This window comes from Nyctereutes procyonoides, unplaced genomic scaffold, assembly GCF_905146905.1.
Source record: "Nyctereutes procyonoides isolate TBG_1078 unplaced genomic scaffold, NYPRO_anot_genome, whole genome shotgun sequence".
Lineage (NCBI taxonomy): Eukaryota > Metazoa > Chordata > Mammalia > Carnivora > Canidae > Nyctereutes > Nyctereutes procyonoides.
In genome coordinates, this window is record NW_026575147.1 from 17,053,226 (window position 1) to 17,079,344 (window position 26,119).

General features: G+C 39.6%; 1 protein-coding gene across 16 annotated transcripts in view; it reads right to left on the reverse strand.

The window, feature by feature from the left end:
- Nucleotides 1-26,119, reverse strand: part of LOC129501357 (myomegalin-like) — a 182,000-nt gene that overhangs the window by 80,875 nt on the left and 75,006 nt on the right. For 10 of the 16 annotated variants that reach the window (XM_055312430.1, XM_055312429.1, XM_055312427.1 and 7 more), the window contains exon 1: nt 1,610-3,096. In XM_055312430.1, coding sequence (XP_055168405.1) covers nt 1,610-2,731 — 1,122 coding nt within the window. In that variant the 5' untranslated portion in view covers nt 2,732-3,096. Of the gene's footprint in view, nt 1-1,609; nt 3,097-21,713; nt 21,832-25,439; nt 25,616-25,795; nt 25,920-26,119 lie in introns of those variants that run through there. The other 6 variants (XM_055312440.1, XM_055312437.1, XM_055312443.1 and 3 more) reach the window with 2 other exon arrangements.

The window sequence follows — 26,119 nt, forward strand, 5'->3', positions numbered from 1 at the left end:
GAATGGTACCTTTCCTTACCTCTAAATCGAAAGCCTGCATGAGATGGTCCTTAAAATTCTTCCCAACCCCAAAATTTGTTGAATCCAGGTACCAAATGATAGCATCTTTCATTAAATGTAGAGAAAAAACTCGTTTTGCCTGTAATCTAGTTTTCTTTACCTTTCTACCATATTGGCCATATTTGAGGGGGAAAAGGGTTTATTTGCCATCTACCCTGTCCAGACTATTTGTAGATCCTAATACGAGAACATCACGTTTAATTTGTGACATCTATGTCTGGTTGCAGAAATACTGTAATACCCAAGTTCAGCTGTGAAGCTCCACTGAAAGAAAAGGAAGCAAAAGTAGTACAGAGCATTAGGCATTCTAACCATTTTATACAAATGAAAACACATTTAAAACTCTTTGATATTTTTCTTTTTCCATAACACTTCATATGTTTCTGACAGTTTTATGTAAATTTAAAAACATTTCTCCCATTTTTCTGCTAAGTTCTATTGTGATGCAAATTTTATATATATTAGAACTACTTTTCAAAAACTTCAAATGACAACAATTTCATTTGTTTATCAAGCCCTGAATTTCTGAGATGACGCTGAATAGTTGCATGCTTTCCAAAAATGTCTTTTAGATTGTCCTCCTTTGTAATGGTATCACTAAACAATCTATATAGCAAGTAGAACATGCCAGATGTTTTACAAAGTTACTTGAACTTAGCATTCATTGTTGCTGCAGGAACAAAATAGCATCTGTCAGGTTCCCTATGTATAGATGAATTTAAAAGGCTGGTATGAAATCAACTGGACAGAAAAAAATAGCTCAAATTAGGATTAACTGCCATCTTCTAGTCACGAAGAAATTCAAGAGTATAATGGATGGAATTCCTAACATCCAATAATGGAGGAAATCTTTCTTAATGTCTAACATCCTCTTAATACAGCTCAGAAGGCAAACTGAACAGTTTTTGCCTTAGCATCTTAAATGACAACACCTGAATTCCCAGTTTCTCTTATGAACAAGTCATCATTAGTTCTCAAATGACTTATTATAAATATTGCCCAGATAGTACAATACTTTGGTGGATTAATAGGTTTTCCCCACACCTTTAACCTATGCCTTAATCAATTGGAGACGCAATTTTGGGATGAAACCCTTGATGCTCTAGGAAGAACTAACCCTAGAACTCTCTCACGGAATGGAGAAAACATCTATAAATCTAAAAATGAAAACAAAGCAAAAAAAAAAAAAAAAAGAAGAAGAAGAGGAGGAGGCAGGGGGACAGAAACTGAGGTAAGAGGAAAGAGTTCCAGTGCCAGATATAAGATTAAATGTCTTTTTATAGGGTGAAAGTCAATTAAAAATATTTTGTCTTAAAAGCTCCATGATTTTGACAACTGACAGGGAGGCCAATAGATAACGTTGCAAGAAAGACATAAAAAGTCTATTTGAGTGTGATTCACATTTACTAAACTGAGACACAAAGGTGCAAAAATGGGCTCACGTCTTCTCAAGTGTAGAATATTAACCTTCACCTAGACAGACAGAAATCATGTGAAGCCTGAGGCCAGCTAACTAATCAGAAAGGCACTGTGTAGCCATTTTGTATACCTGGACCCGAAGTGGCAAATAATCTTCACAAAGATCATCCCACAGCTCCTGCAGGTCTGAAAGCTCCAAGGGATAATTCACAGGTGTCTTGTAAAGGGGTTTCAAAGACCTGTTGAGGAGACCAGAACTAACTCCATCTGTCATGATATGGCCAGGCCTGGCTCCAGGTGGGCTGGATTTCACTGGAATAGGAAGCTTGCTCCCTCGGGGACTCTGGATGGGCTTATAATCAAGACCTTTAATCATGTTAAGAGCTAGCTCTAGCTTGTGGTTACACACATGCTGTGGAGCCTGTTCATCTGAACAACAGTCACACTTTGCAAGTTCCTTTGCACTTCTCTCCGTTTCCTCATCCTTTTGTTGTGGAGGACTGGCCTGGACACTCGCATCCAAAGATTCCACAGAGGATCCGGGTGTCCCTTCCTCCATGCTCTCTCCATCTGGGGGTACCTTTGTACTTGGTAAATCCGGTGGCCCAACCTCAGACAATGCTGGTTCTTCAGTGCAAATGCTGGTGGACCACCTAGAAGGAGCACACGAGATACTTCTGGCCACCTTTCGGGGCACCTTACAAATGGCTTCATAGTCAGAATCAGCAACCCGCAAGGCTGCACAACCACGGCATCTCCTGGGTCGGTTTCCAGGACCTTCCGAAGCATGGCAGCTGTGTAGCTCCTGAATCTGATCCTCGTTTTCTACCCAACACTCAAACCCTGAATAGGCAAAGTCCTCCTGGAGCAGTGCAGAGTATCTTACGTCGGGTAAGCCGGAAATGTCAACCGTCCCATTCCCCGCCTTGGTTTCCGTGCCAGAGTCCTCGTTATTCTTCCGATACATGCTAGCAATGCAGAACTTGAGGCGGTCCTTCTCCAGCAGCAGCTTTTGCAAACGCTCAATAGAAAGGGCTTCGATCCGTGCAATAACGGTGTCGAATCTATAGATCCGATCAAGCATGAAAGCACATTTGCTGCAAGCAAACTCGGCTTTGCCATCGCGGGGGACATCCTTGCCCAGGACGTGCGAGAGCAGAACCTGGAGGTTGAGTTTAGAAGCCGTGTGGAAGATCCAGCGCCGCTGGTTCCCACACAGCTCCCGGGCACAGATCCTGCAGCTCTCCTTCATCTTCCCTCCTCGAGCTGGCCGAGCCCTGAGGCGGCGGCTGCCTGGTGTTGGATCACTGGCGCTCGGCCGCGCTCCGTCTCCCGCCCCGGTGGCCTCCGGCCGGCATGGCACAATCTGGTGCGGTTCCCACTGCGCAGGGGCGCACCTCCGCCACCCGCGCTCGGGCTCTGGGTACCAGAGTGGGCAGCCCCGCCCCGCGGGAAGGGGGCGGGCGTAGGAACTCCTCAGGGGGATGCTAAGTGACAGCCGCGCAGGCCGCGCTCGCAACCTGCCATGTCGCGTCCAGCTGTCTCTCCCGCCAGCCGCCGCGTCCCCAACGTCCTCCCTTTCAGCAGCCTGGGTTCGCAGGACGCGGGCAGCAGCCCTCTGCTGACGCAAAGACTCGCAGAACAAGGATCAGATTTCAAGATGGCGCCAGCGGCTCGGCGCCTGCGGGCAGCGGCGGGTTCCTCTGGGAGCTGTAGTCCGGCGGGCCGCTCCCGGCGCTGCGCATGTGCGATGGCGGGTGCGCGCGCACACAACCCCCACCCTGCCCCTCCCTTGCGCGCGCGCGCGCGCACACGCACACCCACACACCCACACACCCACTCTGCCCCTGCCTTGCACTAAATAGGCTCGCAGCTCCTCGCGTAGGAACCGAGACCAGCTCCCTGTGGGTATCGGCGGGCAGCGGGACGGGCGCTGGCCACTGCCAGGTTGCTTTCATCTGCTAAGACTTCACCGAACCAGCGCACCAATTCCCTCATGGGTCCTCCCTCCCGCCCTAGTAGGATGACCCGAGGAACTGCAGGGGAGGAGAAAGCTGCGTCCCCTCCCCCGCTCTCCACGGGTAGTGCCACGTCCTCTGGAAGGAGCCGCGGGGCAGCGCCACTAGGTACCGCTGCGCGGCGCCTCCCTCCCGCCTGCAGCCCCACCTCTTTCCCCTACCCGGGCAGTGCCGGGATTCAATGGCTCTTGGGGCTGCAGCGGCGGTCGGGGAGACAGGGCTGGTAAACCAGAGGTGGCAGTTAGGGCGTCCGTTCGACCTTTCCTATGACTAATGGAGTATCTACAAAAGAGGACAAGTGTTTCTCTTCTTGCAACGTTGGGGGTGGGCGGTTGGGTTTAGCACTGCTGGCCGATTTGCCCTTTTTTAGAAAAGAAATTGAGAGAGGACACAAAGCAGTGACCTGAGAGAGTCCAGCAAATGCCACGTGAATGCAGCTGGTTAACCAAGATTTTTAAAATAAGAGGAAATGGGCTTTTTCAAGAATGTAGACGCCTGAGAGCAGATTACCATCACCCAATTCTTTCAGGTTCAGATGGGAGAGTATACAAACTTTAGAACAAAAGACCTAGCTGCTTTGAGCAAGAATACAGAGTGCCAGGGAGAACTGGTGTCTGCACAATTAGGGCTGGACGTTCCACTGACTTCAGTTAGGACCCTGTGTTATTCAACAATATAGAGCTGTCATCCCACTCTTGGGTATAGAACTTAGAACGCACACTGCCGTGGCGGGCTTGGGGGTGGGGGGTGGGGGGCGGGGGGGAGGGGAAGCTGGAGCTCTGAGGAGGAGGAGTCTTCCGTTTACAACAAAGAATTCCCTTCTTGGCTTGAGACGCTTGAAGATACCAGGCAGAAAGGAAAACAGCCCTAGCAACCACCTGGAGTCCCCCAGAGCAGAACATTTCCCAATTACAAAAATGCTAAATTTCACTGGCTTAACCTTGGGAGAGGTTAAGGCCAGCAACAGTCTTAAGTATTTCTGAACCTCATCTCTAAGACAGAGCCCATACTCTTAAGCAGGGAGACATTAAAATGCCTTCAATAAGAACTCAGAATAAACCACCAAACTTCCAACAGAGAATTAAAAGAGATGATTTAGAAGTGTTTTAACAGTGACTCACTAAATAATAGCTAATACTGTTATTTCAAAATTATAATGGAATATTTTAAGATGATTTTAAAAATTTGAGTCTCTGCACACATAAGGTTGTATTGATTATTTAATCACCATAACAAAATCTTAGTAGCTCCATCCTGAGAGAAGAAACATCGTTTGATCTTTGGGTTTGGGAGGCTACAGAACTTTGCTTATGTTATTTCACCTAAGTATGCATGTTCTGGCCCTAAAACCAAGAATGTTAAATAGACTTCCAAGTAAAACCCACTACAGCTGTATTTTTGCCTGTCTCTAAGTTTATGAACTTCAAAGTCAAAAGAAAGTAAACATTAATCTTTGAAATCTGTAGTAATCTATAGAGAGGCAAGGATTTCTGGACTCAGCTACTCTCAGACTGCCTGTCAGGACTGTACCCTGCTGTACCTGTCTGAAGTAAAGAGTTCTAAAGAACTGAAAAAACTCAAAGGTCCATAAAAGTGCAAATTAAGACATTAATCCAGTCCTCATCTTCAGTTATCAATGCAAATCACATTTTCTTAATGAGGAGAAAGCTAATGAAATAAAGTAATTAATGAAACAGTGCTTTTCAGGAGCCAATTAAATACTTCGTATTATTCTCTATTAATAAGATTTTGAAACTGACTTATGGTCTCTAAACTTTAATGACAATATATAAGTAGCTGGGTGTAGAAATGTAAACCAGTATAAGTGGAGAAAAGGCAGTTTATCATTGAGGAATAGGTTTGCTATATATAAGTAAAGATCACCATAAGAAAGAGCTATACATATCTAGGCTTCCAACAACACATAGGAATAAATCACTCAAAAATCAAAAAAAGCTTGAAGATAGCACTCTTCCCTCCTAGAAAATATATTTAAAAACCATTATTTAGAAGTGGATAGTAAACTATATAGTACTAAACTAGTCCTAAAATGATTATTTGGTATTATAGAACAATTTCATCCCACTTAAAAGATCACTGGTGTATAGATAACAAAACTTGAACATAAAAATTAAAAAATAAAACACAGGGCACCTGGGTGGCACAGTCAGTTAAACATCTGACTTGAGGTCCTGAGATGGAGCCCACATTAGGCTCCCTGCTCAGCTGGAAGTTAGCCCCCCCCCCCCGCCCCACCCCTGCACTCTCTCCTCTCTCTGCCTCTAATAAATAAATAAATCTTAAAAAAAAAAAATCTTAGAAGAATCATGTGATAATATCACCTTGGTCAAGATTTTGTATTTAGTTAACAATGGCTACCTGTGGAGAAGGAAGTAAAATTGGGTGCCTGGATGGCTCAGTCGATTAAGCATCTGCCTTCAGCTCAGGTCATGATACTGGGGGTCCAGGGATGGAGCTCCATGTTGGGCTCCCTGCTCAGCAGGGAGTCTGCTTCTCCCTCTGCTCTTTACACTGCTCCCTCTCTCTCTTTCAAATAAATAAATAAAATTTATTTTTTCTTTTAAATTGGGAAGATAAAATAAGGCCTAGAAAAGATTCTATAAAAAGCCCATCTTGTGCAAATTCAAAATTTTATAGTTCCTATCCATACGAGGAGCTTTGAAAAATATTTTATATTCCTATGCACAACACAGATATGATTGAAGCAAGGCAATGCTGCTAAGGTGAGACTTGGGGCTCCTAAGATGATTTAGAATAGGATAATTACTTCTAAAACATATCAAATTACATAATAAAGGAAAATTTGACAGAGAACAGGTTTCATATTATGATAAGCTGCAATAAATTAAATTATTAATTTTATATATTAGCAGTTTGCCCTCAAAATGCATTAGTCAATGCATAAACAGCACTTATTAGCTATATGTGCTAGTTAAATAATTTTTATCTGGCCTTTAATTTCCTACAAAGTAAACATATTGAATTTGAACAGTAGTTTCACCCGTGGCATGCATCAGAATTCCCTGGAGGGCTGGATACAACAGATTGCTGGGACCTACCTCTTAGAGTTTCTGATTCAGTTCACTTGGGGTAGGGCCCAAGAATTTGCATTCCTAACAAATTCCTAGGTCATGCTGCTGCTGCTGCCTGGGCATCTCACTTTGAAAAACCACTGAACTAGAACTATCCTAAACTGTATTCAGGAAAATCTCAGTCAAAAGATCAGAAGTTCTGCAGATAAATGGAAAAACCCACCAATGAAGAATTACTTACAAATTGTCAGCTTTAGAAAAGTATATTCTCATTTGAATCAAAATTCCTAAGTAGTATTATGGTAGAGATCTTTTGCACTATCTCTATTTTGACCTCTAGATTTTGGAGCCTGAGAGGTATGTCTTAGAACCATAGCCACTTTTGTAAACCCTATGTGTAGCGTTTCTCAGACCTAATTCTGGGCTGATAAGGCGTTTCCAAGAGAATCAGAGAGATGGAAAATCCCCATGTCCCAAACAGTTGTGTTAGGTTTCATTGCCCTAGTTATGACATTGGAAATAGCTGTTCTAATTACTAAAAACTATACCAAAAAAAGAAAAAAGAAAAAAAAAAGTGATTCTGGCAGAGAAGCTAAGGTAGATGAGGAAATGCAAGAATATCAAAGTAAAACCAGTTAGGTTTTATGGAAACACAGGCATGTGCATGACCACCCTGTGATGGCTGGAACCTTTAAGAGGCCAGAAGCAATCATACTTGCATTAATTAATAATATAGTATTTTGAAAGACTTGTTTTAAAACCAGATTTCCAGTTCAACTATAAATTGCAATATGGTCATCAGTAGAACCCATCTTGAAATAATAGAGTCTTTCAAGTAAAGTTATTAAATACCCATAGCTGTTTAAGTGAATTTTTTTAAAGATTTATTTCAGAGAGAGAGAGGGAGGGCACATGTGCACAAGTGTGGGGGGAGGGGCAGAGAGAGAACGAGACAGAGACAGAGACAAGCAGACTCCCGGCTGAGTGGGGAGCCTCACACTAGGCTCCATCCCAGAACCCAAGATCATGACCTGAGCCAAAATCCAGAGTCAGACGCTTAACCAACTGAGCCACCCAGGTGCCCCAAGTAAACTTTAAAGTATATAGTAAGTCAATCAACTAATGAGCAAGAATTTGCACACACTCAGTATGTCTTTTCTCTGTCTTCATTGAGCTTTCAGTTTAGTCAAAGGGGAGAAAACGTGCACACTAAAATTAGTACAGTTGGTTGTCAAATGAAATGGTACTGGCAAATTCAATGTGAGTCCAGAAAAAATTGAGATTGGTATGGGCTGATATAGTTGAAGGGGACATAAGTGGCACTTGAGATAGGCCTTAGGATGTTGGAAACAAAGAACAGGACTCCAGAAAAAAGGGGGGGGGGGGCATTGTCAATAATCTTAGAAGTGGCTGGACACAGTGCTAACCTGAATACAGATGCCCTCAATGGTCATCTGAATGCCCTCGTTCATCTGACTTTATACAATTTATCCTGTATAATAATTGTTCATTCAAAGAACATGTGTGAGGAGCCAACTGTAAGCCAGATACTATGCTGTGGTGCTATGGAAGCCTTGGCAACTAGAACTTAATGTTTGGCAAGGGCCAAAGAATTTGGATTTAATGTTATGGACTTGAACAAAGAATGGCATGGTGAAAACTTCATCTTAAAAAGATTAGCCAGGCAACAGGATGGATTGGAATTTCAAGGAGAGATTTGCGGATGGTTATAGGAAGATCTGCTAAAAAGCCACATGTAGTTATTCACATGTAGTATATAAAAAAAAAAGTCTGGTATAGAAATAGAAAGTGGTAAATATGAGAATCATTTTGAAGGAATGAACAGCAGGACTTGATGACCTACCCATTGAGAGGATGAAGGAAAAGATAGGATGAAAGATAAAATTAAGTTTTTGGTCTCAAAGACTGGTAGAAAACCTGGTCTAAAAGAACAGAGATGTGAGAGTTGAGTCCATTTGCAAAAAGATAATGAAATTTGATTCAGAACAAGTTGAGTTTAGATGACTGAGAAGACTAAGTAGAAAAAAATTAAATGGGGCTCTTCTGTAAACAAAGCACAAGTGAGATAAGGACCAGAGTTTCCAGAATGAGGGACATTCTTTGCTAATTGTCAAAAGCTAAAGAGAGAACAGCAGGAGAGATAAGGTCAGGCATATCATTTTCTGTAACTGAGTAGACTTGTAAACTTCAGAGCTGTTACCTTTAATTCCTGAGAATCCTTCCCTATCAAGCTAAACACTAAATTGGGATTTTTTTTTCCTGAAAATATCTAGCATGTTCAGAAATGTTGCTTCACATTTTAACTAAATTTTCTATTTCAGGTTCTTGAAATGTAAAACCTGAAACATGTCACATAAACTTAGACGCTTACCCCTTTAATCATCCTCCATACTATTTCCAGAACATTCATAGTAAAGATCCCTCGTTGTCCACTACCTATAGGATGAAGTCAAAAACTCTCAGCTTGGGATTTCAGTATCTCTACAGAAAGATCCTAATCTGCTTGTCAGCTATATCTTATACTCCTATCCTAATCAGGATGTAAACTGCATTATGACCTGTACAACGTACCTCCCTCTTTGCTAATCTGATTATCAGGCCCTTAGCATTAATTACCTTAATTTAGGAATTTTTGCAGAGCAAAGAGCAGCGGCTGAGGTCAAATGCATTTCCTGACTTTAATAAAATTCTAAACCAAGTGAGAAGATTAAACCAGGTGTCCCAGTGGGAAGAGAGGCAAGAGAAATGTCGTTGAGGTCAACAGAGAAAGAGGGGGTGAGATTTCACCCAGATCAGAAAGAGACTGGGGATCAGAGAGTAACAAGGACATACCTCCATTCCATATTAGTGCCCCAAGAAAGCAGCAAGACCTGCGCAAATTAGGCAATGGGTGACCTGGAAAGGCTGGACTCTATCTAAAGGGGTTCTGGCTCATAAAAGACTCCATAGCAAGTATAGCAAGCTGTCAGAGTTGGCAGAACCATGCTTATTCGAGCAGGGATACTTCAGAGGTGGACTGATGGTAAGGTTAATCCCTTGATGGCACCTGATAAAACTGTCACAATCACATAACTGAGAAAGCAGGCAGGAATATATGTATCAAATGGATAAAACTGAATTTCCCACTAGCCTGATTAGGATAGGGACTCAGGGTCATATTAAATTGATTTAATTAAAAGTAATTTAAACAAAATTTGATTAAAAGAAAGAAAGGTGGTACTTCCTGCATAACTGAATTTGTGAACTAAGAGTCATAACCCACAGCAAACCTTTTGTAGGTATTCACTGAGGCCCAGCCCTAGACCCTTTTCACCTCCCTATTTTTATCTTCTTTCAAGATCATCTAATCCTTTCTCACTTTTATCCCAGAATTTCCTCTGAGTTAAACTCTGAAGTAGCCAACTACCTATTTGTATCTGCATATGCTATGTCAGAGACATCTCAAAATTACCATCTTCCCCTTACCTATAATACCCCTACTTGTTCCTCCTAATTCTCTATTGGGGGTCAGCAAACTATGAACTGTGGGCTAAGTTTGTCCCCCACCTGTCTTTGTAACTAAAGTTTTGTTGGAACATATATGCCAACTCAGTTTTGTATTGTATATGGCTATTTTTGTGCTACAATGGCAGAAACCTTATGGCCTGCAAGGTATAAAATCTGGTCTTTTATAGAAAAGATGGCTAATCCCTGCTCTTTGTTTTCTTCAAAGAACTTATTACAATTTCAGTTAGTTATTTGTTTGATTACTTGATTATTTATCTATCACTCTTATAAGATGCAAGTTCCTTAAGGGGAAGGGCTCTTGCTTTTCCTCTTTTAAGTATTTTTAAAATATTTATTATTGAAATATAGTTGACATGTAATATTAGATTAGTTCCAGGTAATAACATAGTGATTCAACAATTCTATACATTACTCAGTGTCCACAATGCTAAGTGTACTCACCATCTATCCCCATATAACATTATTGTAATATTATCAACTATCCTTATGCCACACTTTTCATCTCTGTGATTTATTTACAACTGGAAATTTGTACTTCTTAATTCCCTTCACCTATTTTGCCATCCTCTCACCTCCCTTACTTTGGTTGTACAGAGGTATTTGTGAGTCTCTTTTTTTTTTTATTTTTGAGATTATATATATATATATATATATATATATGAAATCATATGGTATTTGTCTCTACCTGGCTTATTTCATGTAGTATAAAATGCTCCAGGTCCATCTATGTTGTTGCATGGCAAGATGTCATTCATTTTATGGCTGAGTAATATTCCATTGTGCATATATACTGCATCTTCTTTACCCATTCATCTATTGATGGACACATGGGCTGCTTCCATATCTGGACTGGTGTAAATAATGCTACTAAACAAAGAGGTGATTTATCTTTTCAAATTAGTGTTTTATTTTCTTTGGGTAAATACCCAGTATTTGGGATTTTCCAGTAAATGGAATTACTGGGTCATATGGTAATTCTATTTTTAATTTTTCAAGGAGCCTCCATTCTGTTTTCCACAGTGGCTGCACCTGCTTGCATTCCTACCAACAACACACAGGGTTCCTTTATCTCCACATCCTTGCTCACCAATCCTTGTTATTTCTTGTATTTTTGATGTTAGACATACTGACAAGTGTTAGGTGATATCTGATTGGGTTTTGATTTGCATTTCCCTGAATGTTGGCACCTTCTCATGAATCTGTTGGCCATATGTCTGTTTTTGGAAAAATCTCTATTCAGGTCTTCTGTCCATTTTTTAGTTGAATTATTTGGGGATTTAATGTTGAGTTGCATAAGATCCTTACATATTTTAGATATTAATGCCTTATTAAATATATTGTTTGCATATATCTTCTCCCATTCAGTAGGTTGATGTTTTGTTGATGGTTTCTTTTATTGTGCAACAGCCTTTTATTTTGGTATAGTCCCAATAATTTAATTTTGCCTTTGTTTCCCTTGCCTAAGGAGACATATCTAGGACAATGTTTCTAAGACCAATGTCAAAGAGATGACTTCCTATGTTGTCTTCTAGGACTTTTAGGTTTCGAGTCTCACATTTAAGTCCATTCACCCATTTCATGTTTATTTTTGTGTATAGTGTAATAAAGTGGTTCAGTTTCATTCCTTTGCACATAGCTGTCCACTTTTCCTAGCATCATTTAGTGAAGACATTGTCTTTTCACCACTGTATATTCTTGCCTACTTTGTCATAGATTATTTGGGCTCTCTATTCTGTTCCATTGACCTAGGTGTCTATTTTTGTGCCAGCACCATACTGTTTTTTTTTTTTGTATATTTTTTTATTGGAGTTCAATTTGCCAACATATAGCATATCACCCAGTGCTCATCCCATCAAGTGCCCCCCTCAGTGCCTGTCACCCAGTCACCCCAACCCCCGCCCACCTCCCTTTCCATCACCCCTTGTTCGTTTCCCAGGGTTAGGTGTCTCTCATGTTTTGTCACTCTCTCTGATTTTTCCCACTCATTTTCTCTCCTTTCACCTTTAATCCCTTTCACTATTGTTTATATTCCCCAAATGAATGAAACCATATAATGTTTGTTCTTCTCCAACTGACTTACTTCACTCAGCATGAATACCCTCCAGTTCTATCCATGTTGAAGCAAATGGAAGCACCATACCATTTTGATCACTATAACTTTGTAGTATATCTTGAAATCTGGAATCGTGATACTTCTAGCTTTTTTTTTTTTTTTAAGTCTGCTTTGGCTATTCAGGGTCTTTTGTGATTCCAAACAAAATTTAAGATTATTTGTTCTAGCTCTGTGAAAAAATATTGGTATTTTGATAGACACTGCATGAAATGTGTAGATTGCATTGGGTAGTATGGGTATTTTAACAATGTTGGTTCTTCCAATCCATGAACATGGAATATCTTTCCATTTGTGTCTTCAATTTCCTTCATCAATGTTTTACAGTTCTTGGAGTACAGTGCTTTCACCTCCTTGGTTAAACTTATTTCTTGGTATTTTATTATTTTTGGTGCAATTATAAATAGGATTGTTTTCTTAATTTAAAAATAATCAAACATTATCAGGAAGAGGGACAAGGAACTGAAGTGGTTCAAGGAGTGCTTTTGGGCTTGGTTGTAGAAGATCGACTTGAAATTACCAACTGCTTTCCTTTCCCCCAGCACACAGAAGATGATGCTGATTTTGATGAAGTCCAGTATCATAATTTCTCTTTCTGCTACTTCGTTATTAGTGTGTAGAAATGTAGCAGATTTCTGTATGTTAATTTTTTATTCTCTGACCTTACTGATTTATCAGTTCTAATAGTTTTTCTGGTGGAATCTTTAGGATTTTCTATAAATATTATTTTGTCACTTGCAAATAGTCAAAGTTTTACTTCTTCCTTACCAATGTGGATGCATTTTATTTCTTTTCCTTGTCTTGGCTAGGATTTCCAATACTATGTCGAATAGAAGTGCTGAGAGTGGACATCCTTGTCTTGTTCCTGACCTTAGTGGGAAAGCTCTCAGTTTTTCACCACTGATTATGTTAGCTGTGGGTTTTTCATATGCCTTTATTATGTGAGTTATATTCCCTCTAAACCTACTTTGTTGAGAGTTTTTATCATAAATGGATATACTGGGATGCCTGGACGGCTCAGCAGTTTTAGTGCCTGCCTTCCGCCCAAGATATGATCCTGGAGTCCCAGGATCGAGTTCCACATCGGGCTCCCTGCGTGGAGCCTGTTTCGGCCACTGGCTGTGTTTCTGCCCGTCTCTCTCTCTGTGTGTGTATCTCATGAATAAATAAAAATCTAAATCTTTAAAAAAATAAAAATAAATGGATATACTTTGTCAAATGTTTTTTCTATATCTATTAAGATGATCATATGGTTTTTAATCCTTTTTATTGTTAATGTGATATATCACATTGATTTGCAAATATTAAACCACTCTTACATACTGGAATAAATTCCATTTGATGGTGGTGAGTGATTTTTTTAATGTATTGTTGGATTCAGTTTGCTAATGTTTTGTACAAAATTTCTGCATCTATGTTCATCAGAGATTTTGGCCTATAGTCTTCTTTCTTTTGTAGTGTCTTTATCTAGTTTTGGTATTAGGGTAATGCTGGCTTCACTGAATGAATGGAAGATTTCCTTCCTTTTCTATATTTTGAGATAGTTTGAGAATAGGTATTAACTCTTCTTTATTGTCCAGTAGAATCCATCTGGTCCTGCGTTTTTGTTTGTTGGTTGGTTTGGTTCTTATTGCTGATTCAATTTCATTGCTAGTAATTAATCTGTTCACATTTTCTATTTCTTCCTGATTCAGTTTTGGAAGGTGATATGTTTCTAGGAATCTATCCATTTCTTCTAGGTTGTCCAATTTGTTGGCATAAATTCTTCATAATATTTTCTTATAATCCTTTGTATTTCTGTGGTGTCAGTTGTTACTTCCCTTCTTCTCCTCTGATTTTATTTGAGTCCTCTGTCTTTCTCTTCCTCTACCCCCCACTCTTGTTCTTCTTGCTCTCTCTCTTCTTTTTTTCTTTTTTTTTTTTTTTTTTTATGAATCTGTCTAAATGTTTATCAATTTTACTTACCTTTTCAAAGAACCAGCTCCTGGTGTCATTGATCTATTCTATTGTTTCTTTTGAGGTACTTTGAACAGTACATTTCTAGATATCAATAAATAATCATTGAATGATTCAATGAATAAATCAATGCCTTTCCTTTTCATCTCTTATTAAAAAAATATATTCTTCTTCCTTCATGTTCCAGTACTTTGTGCATTATAAATGTTCAATAAATACTTTTCATGAAGCCATAATGAAATCCCTTATTTTTCCACTTCCTTTGATGCTTTAAAGGATCAGGATTATGATTGCCTTAGATGATAAGGCTTTTTTCTGAGACATGTTACCAACAGAGGTTATATCTGGGAGACAGTGATGTTGAATGAGGATTTATAAATGAGTCTCCACCTTCAACATTCATCAGCCATAAGAAGAGGATACTGAAAAGCTGCTTTGAAAAAGATCTCCTTAATATGAAATTGACTGGAGTTGCCTGAGCTATAAATCCCTGCAAGGTTTTTGTCTCTGCCATGAGCATTTAGAATGTGTTTTTGCCTTGACTTCCATGTCAGATCTCTCCATGGTAACACTGGAATGTTTGCTATTTTAAGAAATATGCCTCACTGCATGCAATGCTATTTACATTAGGTTCCAAACAAGGCATAAATGCAATGGCTTGAGTGTGTGCTGATTTGTGTGGGCAAGAAGGTCTTGATTACTTAATCTCTCTCACCCTAATTCTGTTGTCCTGTTTCATTTTTTAAGGCAACCACAGTGAAATTACATGTTAATAAATATTCTACCAGGGAAAAACTGGAGAATAGAGAAATGAAATAAAACAAGAATTCTTCCAGACTTTCCTTTGCAAGTATATCATTTTCCCGTGCCTTTTACACCTTCTAGGTCTGGTTTCATTTAAAAGGTTCTTTGAAATAAAGTTCTGCTATCCTGTAGAAGGGAATATTATCAATAACTAGAACTATCACCAGCTTTTCAGAGTGCAGGTCTTTCATCTGCAAATTTGTGAATACACTCACAGAAGAGAAAAATGCTTTGTAAACTTCACTTTATTAGATTCTTTTTACTAAAAAAGATGTGGACATGTTGCTTCACCATGGCAGCTATATCAAAAAGCTCCTGAGTACTCTGATCACAACAATATATTCTCAGTCTGAATGGACACAGGATTGGAGTGATGTCAACTGATGGCATGTCAAGTTTATGGCTTTTGTTGTTGTTGTTCTATGGAGGCAATTATATGACAGAAGTTCCAAGTATTGTGTAAGTACAGCTAAAATGAATGCTGTACAATATTTTGGTGGAATGGAAAAGGAAAACAGCTTGAGGAATAGTAAAATCAACTAAATCAAATAATCTTGATCAAAACAGTCTGTCTTATTTAAGGGATAGAAGGCTTTGAACTGAAACCTCCTGTACCTAGAGATTATACCCAGTCCAGACTTTCAGACTGAGATCACGTGAGAAGTCCTGATCTATGGGAAATGGAATAAGAGGAGCATTTTCACTTGGACAACTCAAACTTACACGTGTAAGGCATGTGGTATTCTCAGTTGTGAGCGGTCAGGGAAGGTAGAGGAAAAGAATCAGTTACCAGAACTCTAGGGATGGCTTTGCTGGAGATGAGGGAATTCTTAGACCTCTGCAGACCAGGCCCAGAGCTTAGAAAAGGAACTTGTGCCTTCCACATTGTGGGGGTGTGACTTCTGTGGTAAGAGGTGGCATGGCAGACAAAGGCTGAGGATAATACAGTGGGAATAACATGCTGCTACTATTGGCAGACAAGGATGATGCCCACAGCAAAGGCTACAGGTGTCACAGCAAGAGTTGCCACACATGACTAGACAGAGGGGAGAAAGTATTTTCTTTCTTTCTTTCTTTTTTTAAAGATTTTATTTATTTATTCATGAGAGACACAGAGAGAGAGAGAGAGGCAGAGACACTGGCAGAGGGAGAAGCAGGCTCCATGCAGGGGGCCCAATGTGGGACTCCATCCCTGGACCCCGGAATCAGGCCCTGGCCAGAAGGCAGTCGCTAAACCGCTAAGCCACCCAGGGATCCCTGACAAAGTACTTTCTAATTGGTTTTATAATGCCCTTTGCCCCTATCTAATTCAAGAATGGATTAGATGAAGCAGTTAATAGCTGTGTCAAACCATGATTTGCTATCTCATGAGATGATGGCAATTATCTGCTTAGTCAATCCTCAGTTTAAACAATCTCCAGGATTGCCTTTCTAAAATGCAAATCATATGCTTTTATTCCCTTTGCTTAACTTTTTTTTTTAATTCTCTGTTGCCTATAACATGAATTCCTTAGCTTGATACTCAAGGGATGTCCCAGTTACGCATTACATCATTCTCTAACACTTAGCATATATTTGGTAATACAATTTCTCCCAGGTACTCACCTTTGTAAGGCCTAGATCAAGAGAAACTTCCAGGTGAGGCTTTCTTTGACTTATTTTTTTTAAAGATTTTATTTATTTATTCATGAGAGACAGAGACACACAGAGGGAGAGAGAGAGAGAGAGAGAGAGAGAGAGAGAGGCAGAGACATAGGCAGAGGGAGAAGCAGGCTCCATGAAAGGAGCCTGACGTGGAACTCGATCCCGGTACTCCAGGATCACGCCCTGAGCTGAAGGTAGGCACCAAATCGCTGAGCCACCCAGGGATCCCCTTTCTGTGACTTTCAAAGGTAGAGTTAATCCCTGTCATCTGTGGGTTCCTTTAGCACTATTCATATATTTCTGTCTCTTCATTTATTATCTTGTATTTTAGTTCTTTGTTTACATGCCAATCTCTTATTGAACTATAAACTTTTTGGAAGCTAAAACCCCCAGACTAGTGGTTCTTACTGAGCAACTTCACCATCTCCTAAAGTGTATTTTGCAAATTCATGGAGTGTTTCTTGTTTTTATTGTCATCATAATGATGAGTGGGGCAATGGGTGCTACATAACTTGGAATGGGTAGGGCAAAGCACTGCCCCAAATTCTGAACAACATATATCTATCCAGCTATCTATCTATTGATTGATCAATCTGATTCCAGTTTATATGAAATGCATAAAACAAGCAACTTCATTAAGGCAGAGAGTAGAAAAGATGTTTTCAGGAACTGGGGAAGGGAAGAATGAAGAATTATTATTTCATAGGTAATTTCAATGAAAAATTCTAGAAATTTTGGTTCATTGATCTTCTGAGAGCTGGTTTTGAATTTTATATATAGATATTTTTTGACCAATGACACACATGTACATTTGTGATACTAGCTCTTCAAAATAGCAGTGGTGAATATGGTTGTGAAGCCACATAAATCTGTCTGACCTCACCACTTACTGTCTTAACAACTTGGGTTAAATCATTTAATCTCACTGTTTGGTTTTGCTACTTGCCAAGGGATCCTTATCCTACTTACTTCACAGTAATGATAGTAGGAAATGAGAGTTGGAAAAAACTGCATATTCAGTCCTCCACCTGGTGCTTGGAGTAGGATCAGGACTCAAAAATGAGTCCTTCCTCCCTCCCATTCCTCTTTGCATCCACTGGCTAGCAGAATCACTCTGTTTCATGGACATTCAAAAAAAGCTGGATCTCCAGCTGGTTCAATATTATACCAGTAGACCAGTGACATTATTTCTATGGTCTCATGACTATTTATTTATTTATTTATTTAAAGTCATCTGCTTTTTATTAGTACCACATGCCAGCAATTGCAGAGGGTCAGTGACAGAAGACTTCTTCTGTGGCATACTCCCTGGAAAATTCATCACTTCTTTGTTTTTTCCTCAGCTTTTAATTATGTATAATATATATATTTACTTAGGATACATGCCCAGCGTGTAGCCTAATATAAGGCCTGAACTCACAATCCTGAGATTAAGACCTGAGCTGAGATTAAGAGACAGATATTTAACCAACTGAGCCATCCATGCACCCCTGTAATTGATATTTCAATAAACATTTTGTATCTCATTATAACATTGTGTAATTTAAAGGTGTACAGCACATTGACTTATATATTACAATATAGATTATCACCAGAGTGTTAACATCTCTATTACATCACATAATTACCATTTCTTTCTTTGTGGTGAGAATATTTAAAATCTACTCTCTCAATAACTTTCAAGTATATGGTAGGGTATTCTTATTTACAATTGCAATACATTAGATTGCTGGGACGTATTTATCTTATAACTGGAAGTTTATACTCTTTGACCAATATCTCCCCATCCTCCCCCCCCCCCCAAGCCTCTAGTAACCATCATTCTTCTTTGTACCTATGGGTTAGGCTTTTTTAGATTCCACATATAAGTGATATTGTACAGTAGTTGTCATGACTATTTTTTTAGAATATTTTTACTTGTGGGTGCCTGGGTGACTCAGTTGGTTAAGCTTCTGACTTCAGCTCAGGTCTCAGGGTCCGGGAACAAGTCCCATGTAGATTCCTGCATCATGCTCCATGCTCAGCAGGGTGTCTGCTTCTCCCTCTCCCTTGACCCCTCCCTTTACCCTTCTCCCTCTCCCTTGACCCTTCCCTTCTTTCTCTAACTTCTCTCTCTCAAATAAATAAATAAAATCTTCAAAAAATTTTTTTTCACCTGTAGGGATGTCTGGGTGGCTCAGTGGGTTGAGTGTCTGACTCGTCATTTTGGCTCAGGTCATAATCTCAGGGTTGTGAGATCGAGCGCTGTAACCTGCTTGTGCTGCACATGGAGCCTGCTTAAGAGTCCCTCTCCCGGGTAGTCCGGGTGGCTCAGCAGTTTAGTGCCACCTTCGGCCCAGGGTGTGGTCCTGGGGACCCAGGATCAAGTCCCGGGTCAGGCTCCCTGCATGGGGCCTGCTTCTCCCTCTGCCTGTGTCTCTGCCTCTCTCTCTTTCTGTGATTCTCATGAATAAATAAATTTTTAAAATCTTAAAAAAAAAAAGAGTTCCCTCTCCCTCTCTTCCTCTGCCCCTCCCTCCCACCCCTGCCTGCACACTTGCACATGCACACACATATGACCATGCATTTTCTCTCTTAAAAAATTTTTTTTCACTTGCAATAAAGTTATGTTGCTTTCCATTACCAACATGTTCCTATTATGATTATAGTAATAACAGTATTATTAGTAACTCTGTAGGATTAAAATGTGAAGTTTTGTTTTGTGCTTTCATTTCTGAATGACTTATTTATTATTATTATTTTTTTTTCTGAATGGCTTTTTAAATGTTCCATGGAGCACTGGTGAGGTAATACAACTTTATATAATCATCTGAACCTAGAACTGAATTCTGATATCTATAAATATATGCACACACAGAGTGTTAATACACAATGAGTTTTCCATGAATTGAACTGCTATGAAAATTAAGAAAGGGTTGATTTTTGGTTTTTTTGGGGAAATTTATCAAGTTTTTCACCTTGGCATTGTCATTCTCATTTACTCATTCCTCTTGCCATTTTTGAATTGCCAATATAACATGACTATATCAGGCTACATTTGAAGCTATGACATTCACTTGATTTGACATACAGATATGAGCACCTATTTCTTTATGTCTTCTAATATAATTGTGCTCATGAATTTATATATTAAAATTAACATTATTTTATTATAAATTATTCTTGTTATGTCTTATATGTTAGTATACTTCATAGGGTTGTTTTGAGGGTTAAATTAATTTGAGTTAATATATAAGTTGGATAGAGCAACTCCTGGTACAGAGAAAATGCTACAATATGTGTTGAAGTATTACTATTAAAAAGTTGTTGAATATTCATTGATATTTTTAAATTGTACTTAGAATATATATTTAAGAAATTCTATGAATAAATTTCTAGGTTTTATAATAATCTGAACCATTTGAGTGTAACTAAATGTTCCCAAGATGTTATAGAAAGTGCTTCAATATTTCTTTTTGTCTAGGAGATTAAAGTGAGATATAATTCTCATGAGTTTGCCCTATACCATTGACACTGTGTTGTGGACAGCAATAACAGAAATTGCTTACTTTGAGTTTAGTCTTTGCCTATAAAACAGTCTTTTTTAAAAAGAGACAAACTAAAAATCATACTTAAATACATAGAACAAACTTGCCATAGGGGAGGTGGGTGAGGGTATGGGTGAAACAGATAAAGGAGAACAGAAGTACACTCATCTCGATGAGCATTGAAAAATGTATAGAATTATTGAATTATCATTTTGTACTACTGAAACTAAGATAACACTGTATGGTGATTATACTTGAATTTTAAAAAGTTCTTCAGAAACTTTTCATATATTTCAGTATTTATCTTGTAAAAAGTCTAGGAACTTTATTTTTCCTCTCCTTTCTGCCAAAGTACATGTATACACATCATTTCCTGAATTGGTTAATCAGAGCTTTCTAACCAAAATAGAGCCACAGTCCAAGAAGTTTACAAGTATAGCCAAAATAGTGATTTCTTCTGCCTCATTGTGGCCCAAGTACCCAAGCTGACCACCTCCAGGAAAGAAGCTCCATCCATTTGCCACTGTACCTTACAAATATAATCAGTTTCTATTTGTGTCATGGAACAGGAAAGATTGGAAAGCACTGCTTCAAGCTAATTCTTCTCACTGTTCCTTTTATACTGACTCCAATCTCTACATATGTGAATCAATAAATTAAATGTCACAGTCTGCTTTATCACTGGTCTAAGGCCTATAAGAGTATCTAATAATTGTTGATGCTGCTTCGGCACAGATATATTCTAGGGATCTTTTAGGAAATATCTTTTTAGAAAATTAAAAGTTGAACAGAAGAGGAGAGTTTCCTCTGAGGTAAACTTCCAAGGGCAACAATATAGATAATATAATTATTTTTACCACAGTAAGAGTTCTTCAATATTAAAACTACATTAGGCACACCTGAAACTAATATAACACTCTTTGTTAATGATATTGGAATTAAAATGATAAAAAAATAAAAGCAAAATTGAGGAAAAAACCCACATTAAACATTCTATATAGTTTTAATCACTCAGGGTGGTGGGCAAAATTCAAATGGCCCCAGTGATTCTCACCCTCTGGTAGCCCCCACATCTTTGTGTAATCCCTACCTCTTGAGTGTGGGCAAGACCTGCAACTTGTTTCTAAGGGACAGAACACAGCAAAGATGATATGTATGGTATGTTACATGGCAAAAGTGAATGGATATTGCACATACAGTTAAGGTCCCCATTCAGTTGATCTTCAGTTAGCCAAAAGGGTTATAAGCCTCTTAAAAGAGTATGTAGAGGTAGAGAAGCAACAGACCCCCTCTTTCTCTCCACTGCTGGCTATGAAGAAGCAAGCTGCCACAACTTCTACAGCCACCCAGAAATAAATTCTTCCAGCAGCCTTCCCTGAGTGAAACTCCAGATGAGAAAACAGCCTAACACCTTGGTTTCAGACTTCTGAGGCAATCTGAAGAGAACTCAGCTAAGCCATGCCTGAACTCCTGACACACTGTGGGATGATGAATGTATATTGTTTTAAGCCACTAAATTTGTAGTAACTTGTTATACAGCAATAGATAGCCAACACAGAGGCAACCAGTTCAGGAAGCACTGCCCACACCTCACCTGTATTTCCATGCTCATTGGTTCCTCCAACAGATGGAGCAGTTGTTGTTTCTCTTGAGACAGCTGTTCTACAAGCTTCTCTTGGGAAGCCAAGCTTTGATGAAGTTCTTCAATTCTTCTGTAGCAAAGAAAAAGTAAGAACAATATTTACAGTCATGATACTATTATTGCCTTAATTTTTCAGCACACTCCAAAGACAGCATGATCCAGTTCAGTTGGCTTTTACTTTTTTGATTCACTGAACTCTGATACTTATTTCAGAGACCCATGTATTCTCTGCCCTAGCTCCCACTATGTACACAAATGACTTTCTGCTTACATTTTCACCAGGTTCAAGGACCTCCTGAAGCTGACTCATGGATCTACAGACCGTACATATGTAACTCTTGGAATATGGACTCAGAAGCTGCGTTTCTGGTTGCTATTGTTCCACTCAAAAAACAATTTCTGGATAACCATGATGTAAACAACACACCCTACTAAATACCTGGTAATATAAAATTGGAAAACACACAATCTCTGCTCTGTAGAGACTTTTTCTTATAAGATTTATTTATTATTTTAGAGGGAGTGGGAGGGAGGGGTAGAGAAAGAGGGAGAGAGAGTCTCAAGCAGACTCCCAGCTGAGCACAGTGCCTGATGTGAGGCTCAATCCCACAGCCCTGAGAGCATAACCTGAGATCAAGAATTAGACACTCAACCGATGATACACCCAGGCACCCCTTGGCTCTGTAGAAACTTAAATTGTTTTGGTGTAATTGTGGAGTGGGGAGACAGAGCTACAAAAAAAAAAAAAAATATATATATATATATAACAGGAATAACAGGAAGAGAATGTAAGGAGTCTACCATGACAAGGTTATCTCCTGTATAATACTACACTGAGTGCTGCCATGGAACTATAGGAAGAAAGATAAAGGGAGTCATTGAGCCTGGAGCAGTCTGGGGGAAGTTTAGGAGAAGAGATTTGGAAAACTGGACTGTTTTCCAGGTATACAGGGAGGATCTTGAACAAAGGAATGAAGCATAAAGATACAAGATATTTTGGGGGAAGAGTCATTGGAACAAAGGCTGGCAAGAAAGGTGATGGTGAGAGAAGAGGCTAGAAATTCAGACTAGGATTTAGGTTACCAGACTGCATGCCATGTTGAAGTATACAAACCACAGGTTCAAATCAATAGCTATTCCTCATCTGTTATATGCAAGGTACATCTTGCTGTTTCTCTTAGAGTACCAGAGATATATGTCCTTGGAAAACATGCTGGTACTAAATGAAATGTTTCCAATTGTCATTATTCCTGCGTAGGCATGTAAGACAATGATAGTGCTTTGGGAGGAAAATAGTTGGTAGAAAGGTGAGGAGTACCAGAAAGTTAAATAGGAAGCACATAGACAAGTTATAAATTAATTTATAAAGTTTAAATAAACCATAAATTTAAATTAATTATACATTATTTATAAATTATAAACTAATTGAGGCTATGAGAATCAGCTAAGATATGTGGATGAGAAAGAACTTTAAAAATGTAAAAGACGGGGCACCTGGGTGACTCACTGAGCATCTGCCTTCGGCTCAGGTCGTGATCCCGGGGTCCTGGGATGGAGTCCCACATCAGGCTTCCCGCAGGGAGCCTGCTTCTTCTCCTGCCTATATATCTGCCTCTCTCTGTGTGTGTCTCTCATGAATAAATAAATAAAATCTTTTAAAAAAATTAAAAAACATCATGCAAATGCAAGCTATAATAGTGATTAGGATGGTGAGGGGCACCTGGGTGGCTCAGTCAGTTAAGTGTCCAACTCTTGATTTTGGCCCAGGTCATGACCTCAGGGGTGAAATTGAGCCCTATGTCAGTATCTAGGCTGGGTGTGGAGCATGCTTAGGATTCTCTCTCTCCCTCTCCCTCTTCCTCTTACCCGCCCCTCCTCCCCACCCCCCGCCCCGCTCATGTTCTCTCTCTCTCAAAAAAAAAGTAATTATGATGATGAATGTGGATCCCCTATCAAATTCCTCATGGTATCTGTGCTAGAACATTTCTTTTTTCCAAGCCTCCAACCTTACTTTTCCCTTTGACCCTCAGTCTCTATAGATAATCTATTCTTCTACTTTACAAAGTTGGTAAGGCCATGTGATACAAATTCCCTAACTTATTAGTCACATGCACATATGTTTTCTTTTGTTTGTTTAACAAGTGTTTATTGGGATATGGACAAAAGTCTCAGGGAGTCTAGGAGGGAAGATCTGAAAGCAAATACAATGCCACACTGAGAACTGTACAATAACAGCTGTGTATATAAAACAAGGCAATGACATAAAGATTAATTCTGTTGTCACAAAAGCACTCACAGAAGTGACAACTAATGCCTAAGTAAGTTTTGAAGAATGAATAGGAGTTCATAAGGATGGAAAAAGACAGCAGATGTTTCCCACAGAAGGAAGAGTATGAGCAAAATCCAGGAGACCTGACATAACATCATTTGCTTCTGGAGGCAATGTGTGGATTTAGGGTTTAGATTCCTGAAATGCCTATGGCCATGTTATACAACTCTCTAAATGCCAGTTGCTTCGATTATAAAGTATAATAATCCCTACCTCTGGAGTTATTAGGAGAATTAACATTCTAGTACTCAACTTAGCTGTATAGTAAGAGTGCAACAAACTTTAGTCATCATTATTATTACTAATCCTGCATTCACTAATCATGTGAAGGGATCATGGTGGGGATGAGTCTGGGAGAAATCAGGGGTCAGATCATAAAAGGCTTTGATGGCTATGCTAAGGAGAATGGATCTTACATCCTGAAGGTGTTGGAGGGCATTTTCTTTTATTTTAAATTTTTAAATATTTATTTATTTATTTATTTGAGAGAGAGTGTGTGTGCATGGGGGGAGGAGCTGAGGGATAGAATCTCCAGGTGGACTCCCCACTGAGTGCAAAGCCTGACATGGGGCTCATTTTCATGATCCATGAGATCATGACCTGGGCCAAAACCAACAGTTGGACACTTAACCAACTGAGCCACCCAGGTGCCCCTGGAGAACATTTTAAATGACTGCTATGTCATGATCAGATTTGTGTCTCAAAAAGACCAGATTACTCATTGTGGGTACATTGTGTGCTTTTTTGCCTATTCAGTTAAAAACCACTAAAGGCTTTTTATGCCACCATAGTACCATGCATCTAAGACCCTAAATTATGTAGGCTGATATTATTGAATTTTCCATTTCAAAATTTCTCTGAATTGTTAGATTGCAATAAAATAGAGAGTGACAGGACTGGAAGTAAAGAAATAATTAGGGAGTTGCTGCATTAACCTAGACAGAGGTGACCTCAACAATTGCCCAATTACCTTTAGAAGAAAATTCAAGTTCCTTTTGGCATACAGAGCCAGCACAATCAGACCTTATTCCCACTGCAGCTTGCCTTTCACTAGCCCTTCCCAGACCTAATTGCATACAACTATTTACTGCTCTAGTTCCATACAACTATTTGCTGGTCTTGAAATATGCCCTTGCATCTGTCTCCCTTGCAGTTTCTCCATCTGCACAGAAATTTTCCCTTTCCGACCCATATCCTACACTATTTCTTTGAACTCCTATTCACTCTTCAAAACCAAGCTCAGATTTCAACTCCTGCAGGGAACTTTCAATGGCACCTTGCTGTTTTAGTCTGGAAGCTTGGAGAACAGGCAAAAGACAAATGATGAATAGAGCACTAGAGGCACCTACTTGTCCCGCTGGGCCAGGGCCTCAGTGTATTGGTCAGGATTGACCTGGTCCATTGGTACCTCTTCCCTGTCATTGGCAACTCCCTTCAGTTTCTCTGAGAGCTCCAGGTTACATTCTTTCTCAGCTTCCACCAGAGCTGCCATCCGTGCAGCCTCATTCTTTGCTAGCCTGGATTCCTGCAAAAAAGAACAAAAACAGAGAGGCTGCAAAGTCCCACCTAGGTTAGGAGCCCAAGGCTGTGGACACGAGTTTGGGAAGGAAAGTAGAGAGAGAAAAGGTGAATGTCAGGAGGCAGGGCAGTAGGGAAATAGATGAAAGGGGACCTGTAGCCATGGATCTCTGGAAGTCCTACTCACCTCCTGCAGAAGCTGGATCTTATTCTCCAGGAGCTCGTAAACATGCTCTGTCTCCTGCTGTCTCTCTTCAAACTGACGCCGGAGCTCAGCTTCATTATGGCTGTTGAGATTCTCCACATCAGCCCTAAAACCACAAAGCATTTGCCAGTCAGAGCTAGTCATATAGCAAAAGGACCCAGTAAGGTAGTTTCAATAATTCAGAGTCACACTGATGAGAAGAAAAATGAAGCATTTTCCCCTCTGCAATTATTTGTGGAACTGTTCTTTCCAAACTTCTCAGATAATTTTTCAGGAACTCTAATTTTTTTGTTGCTTGTCAATGAG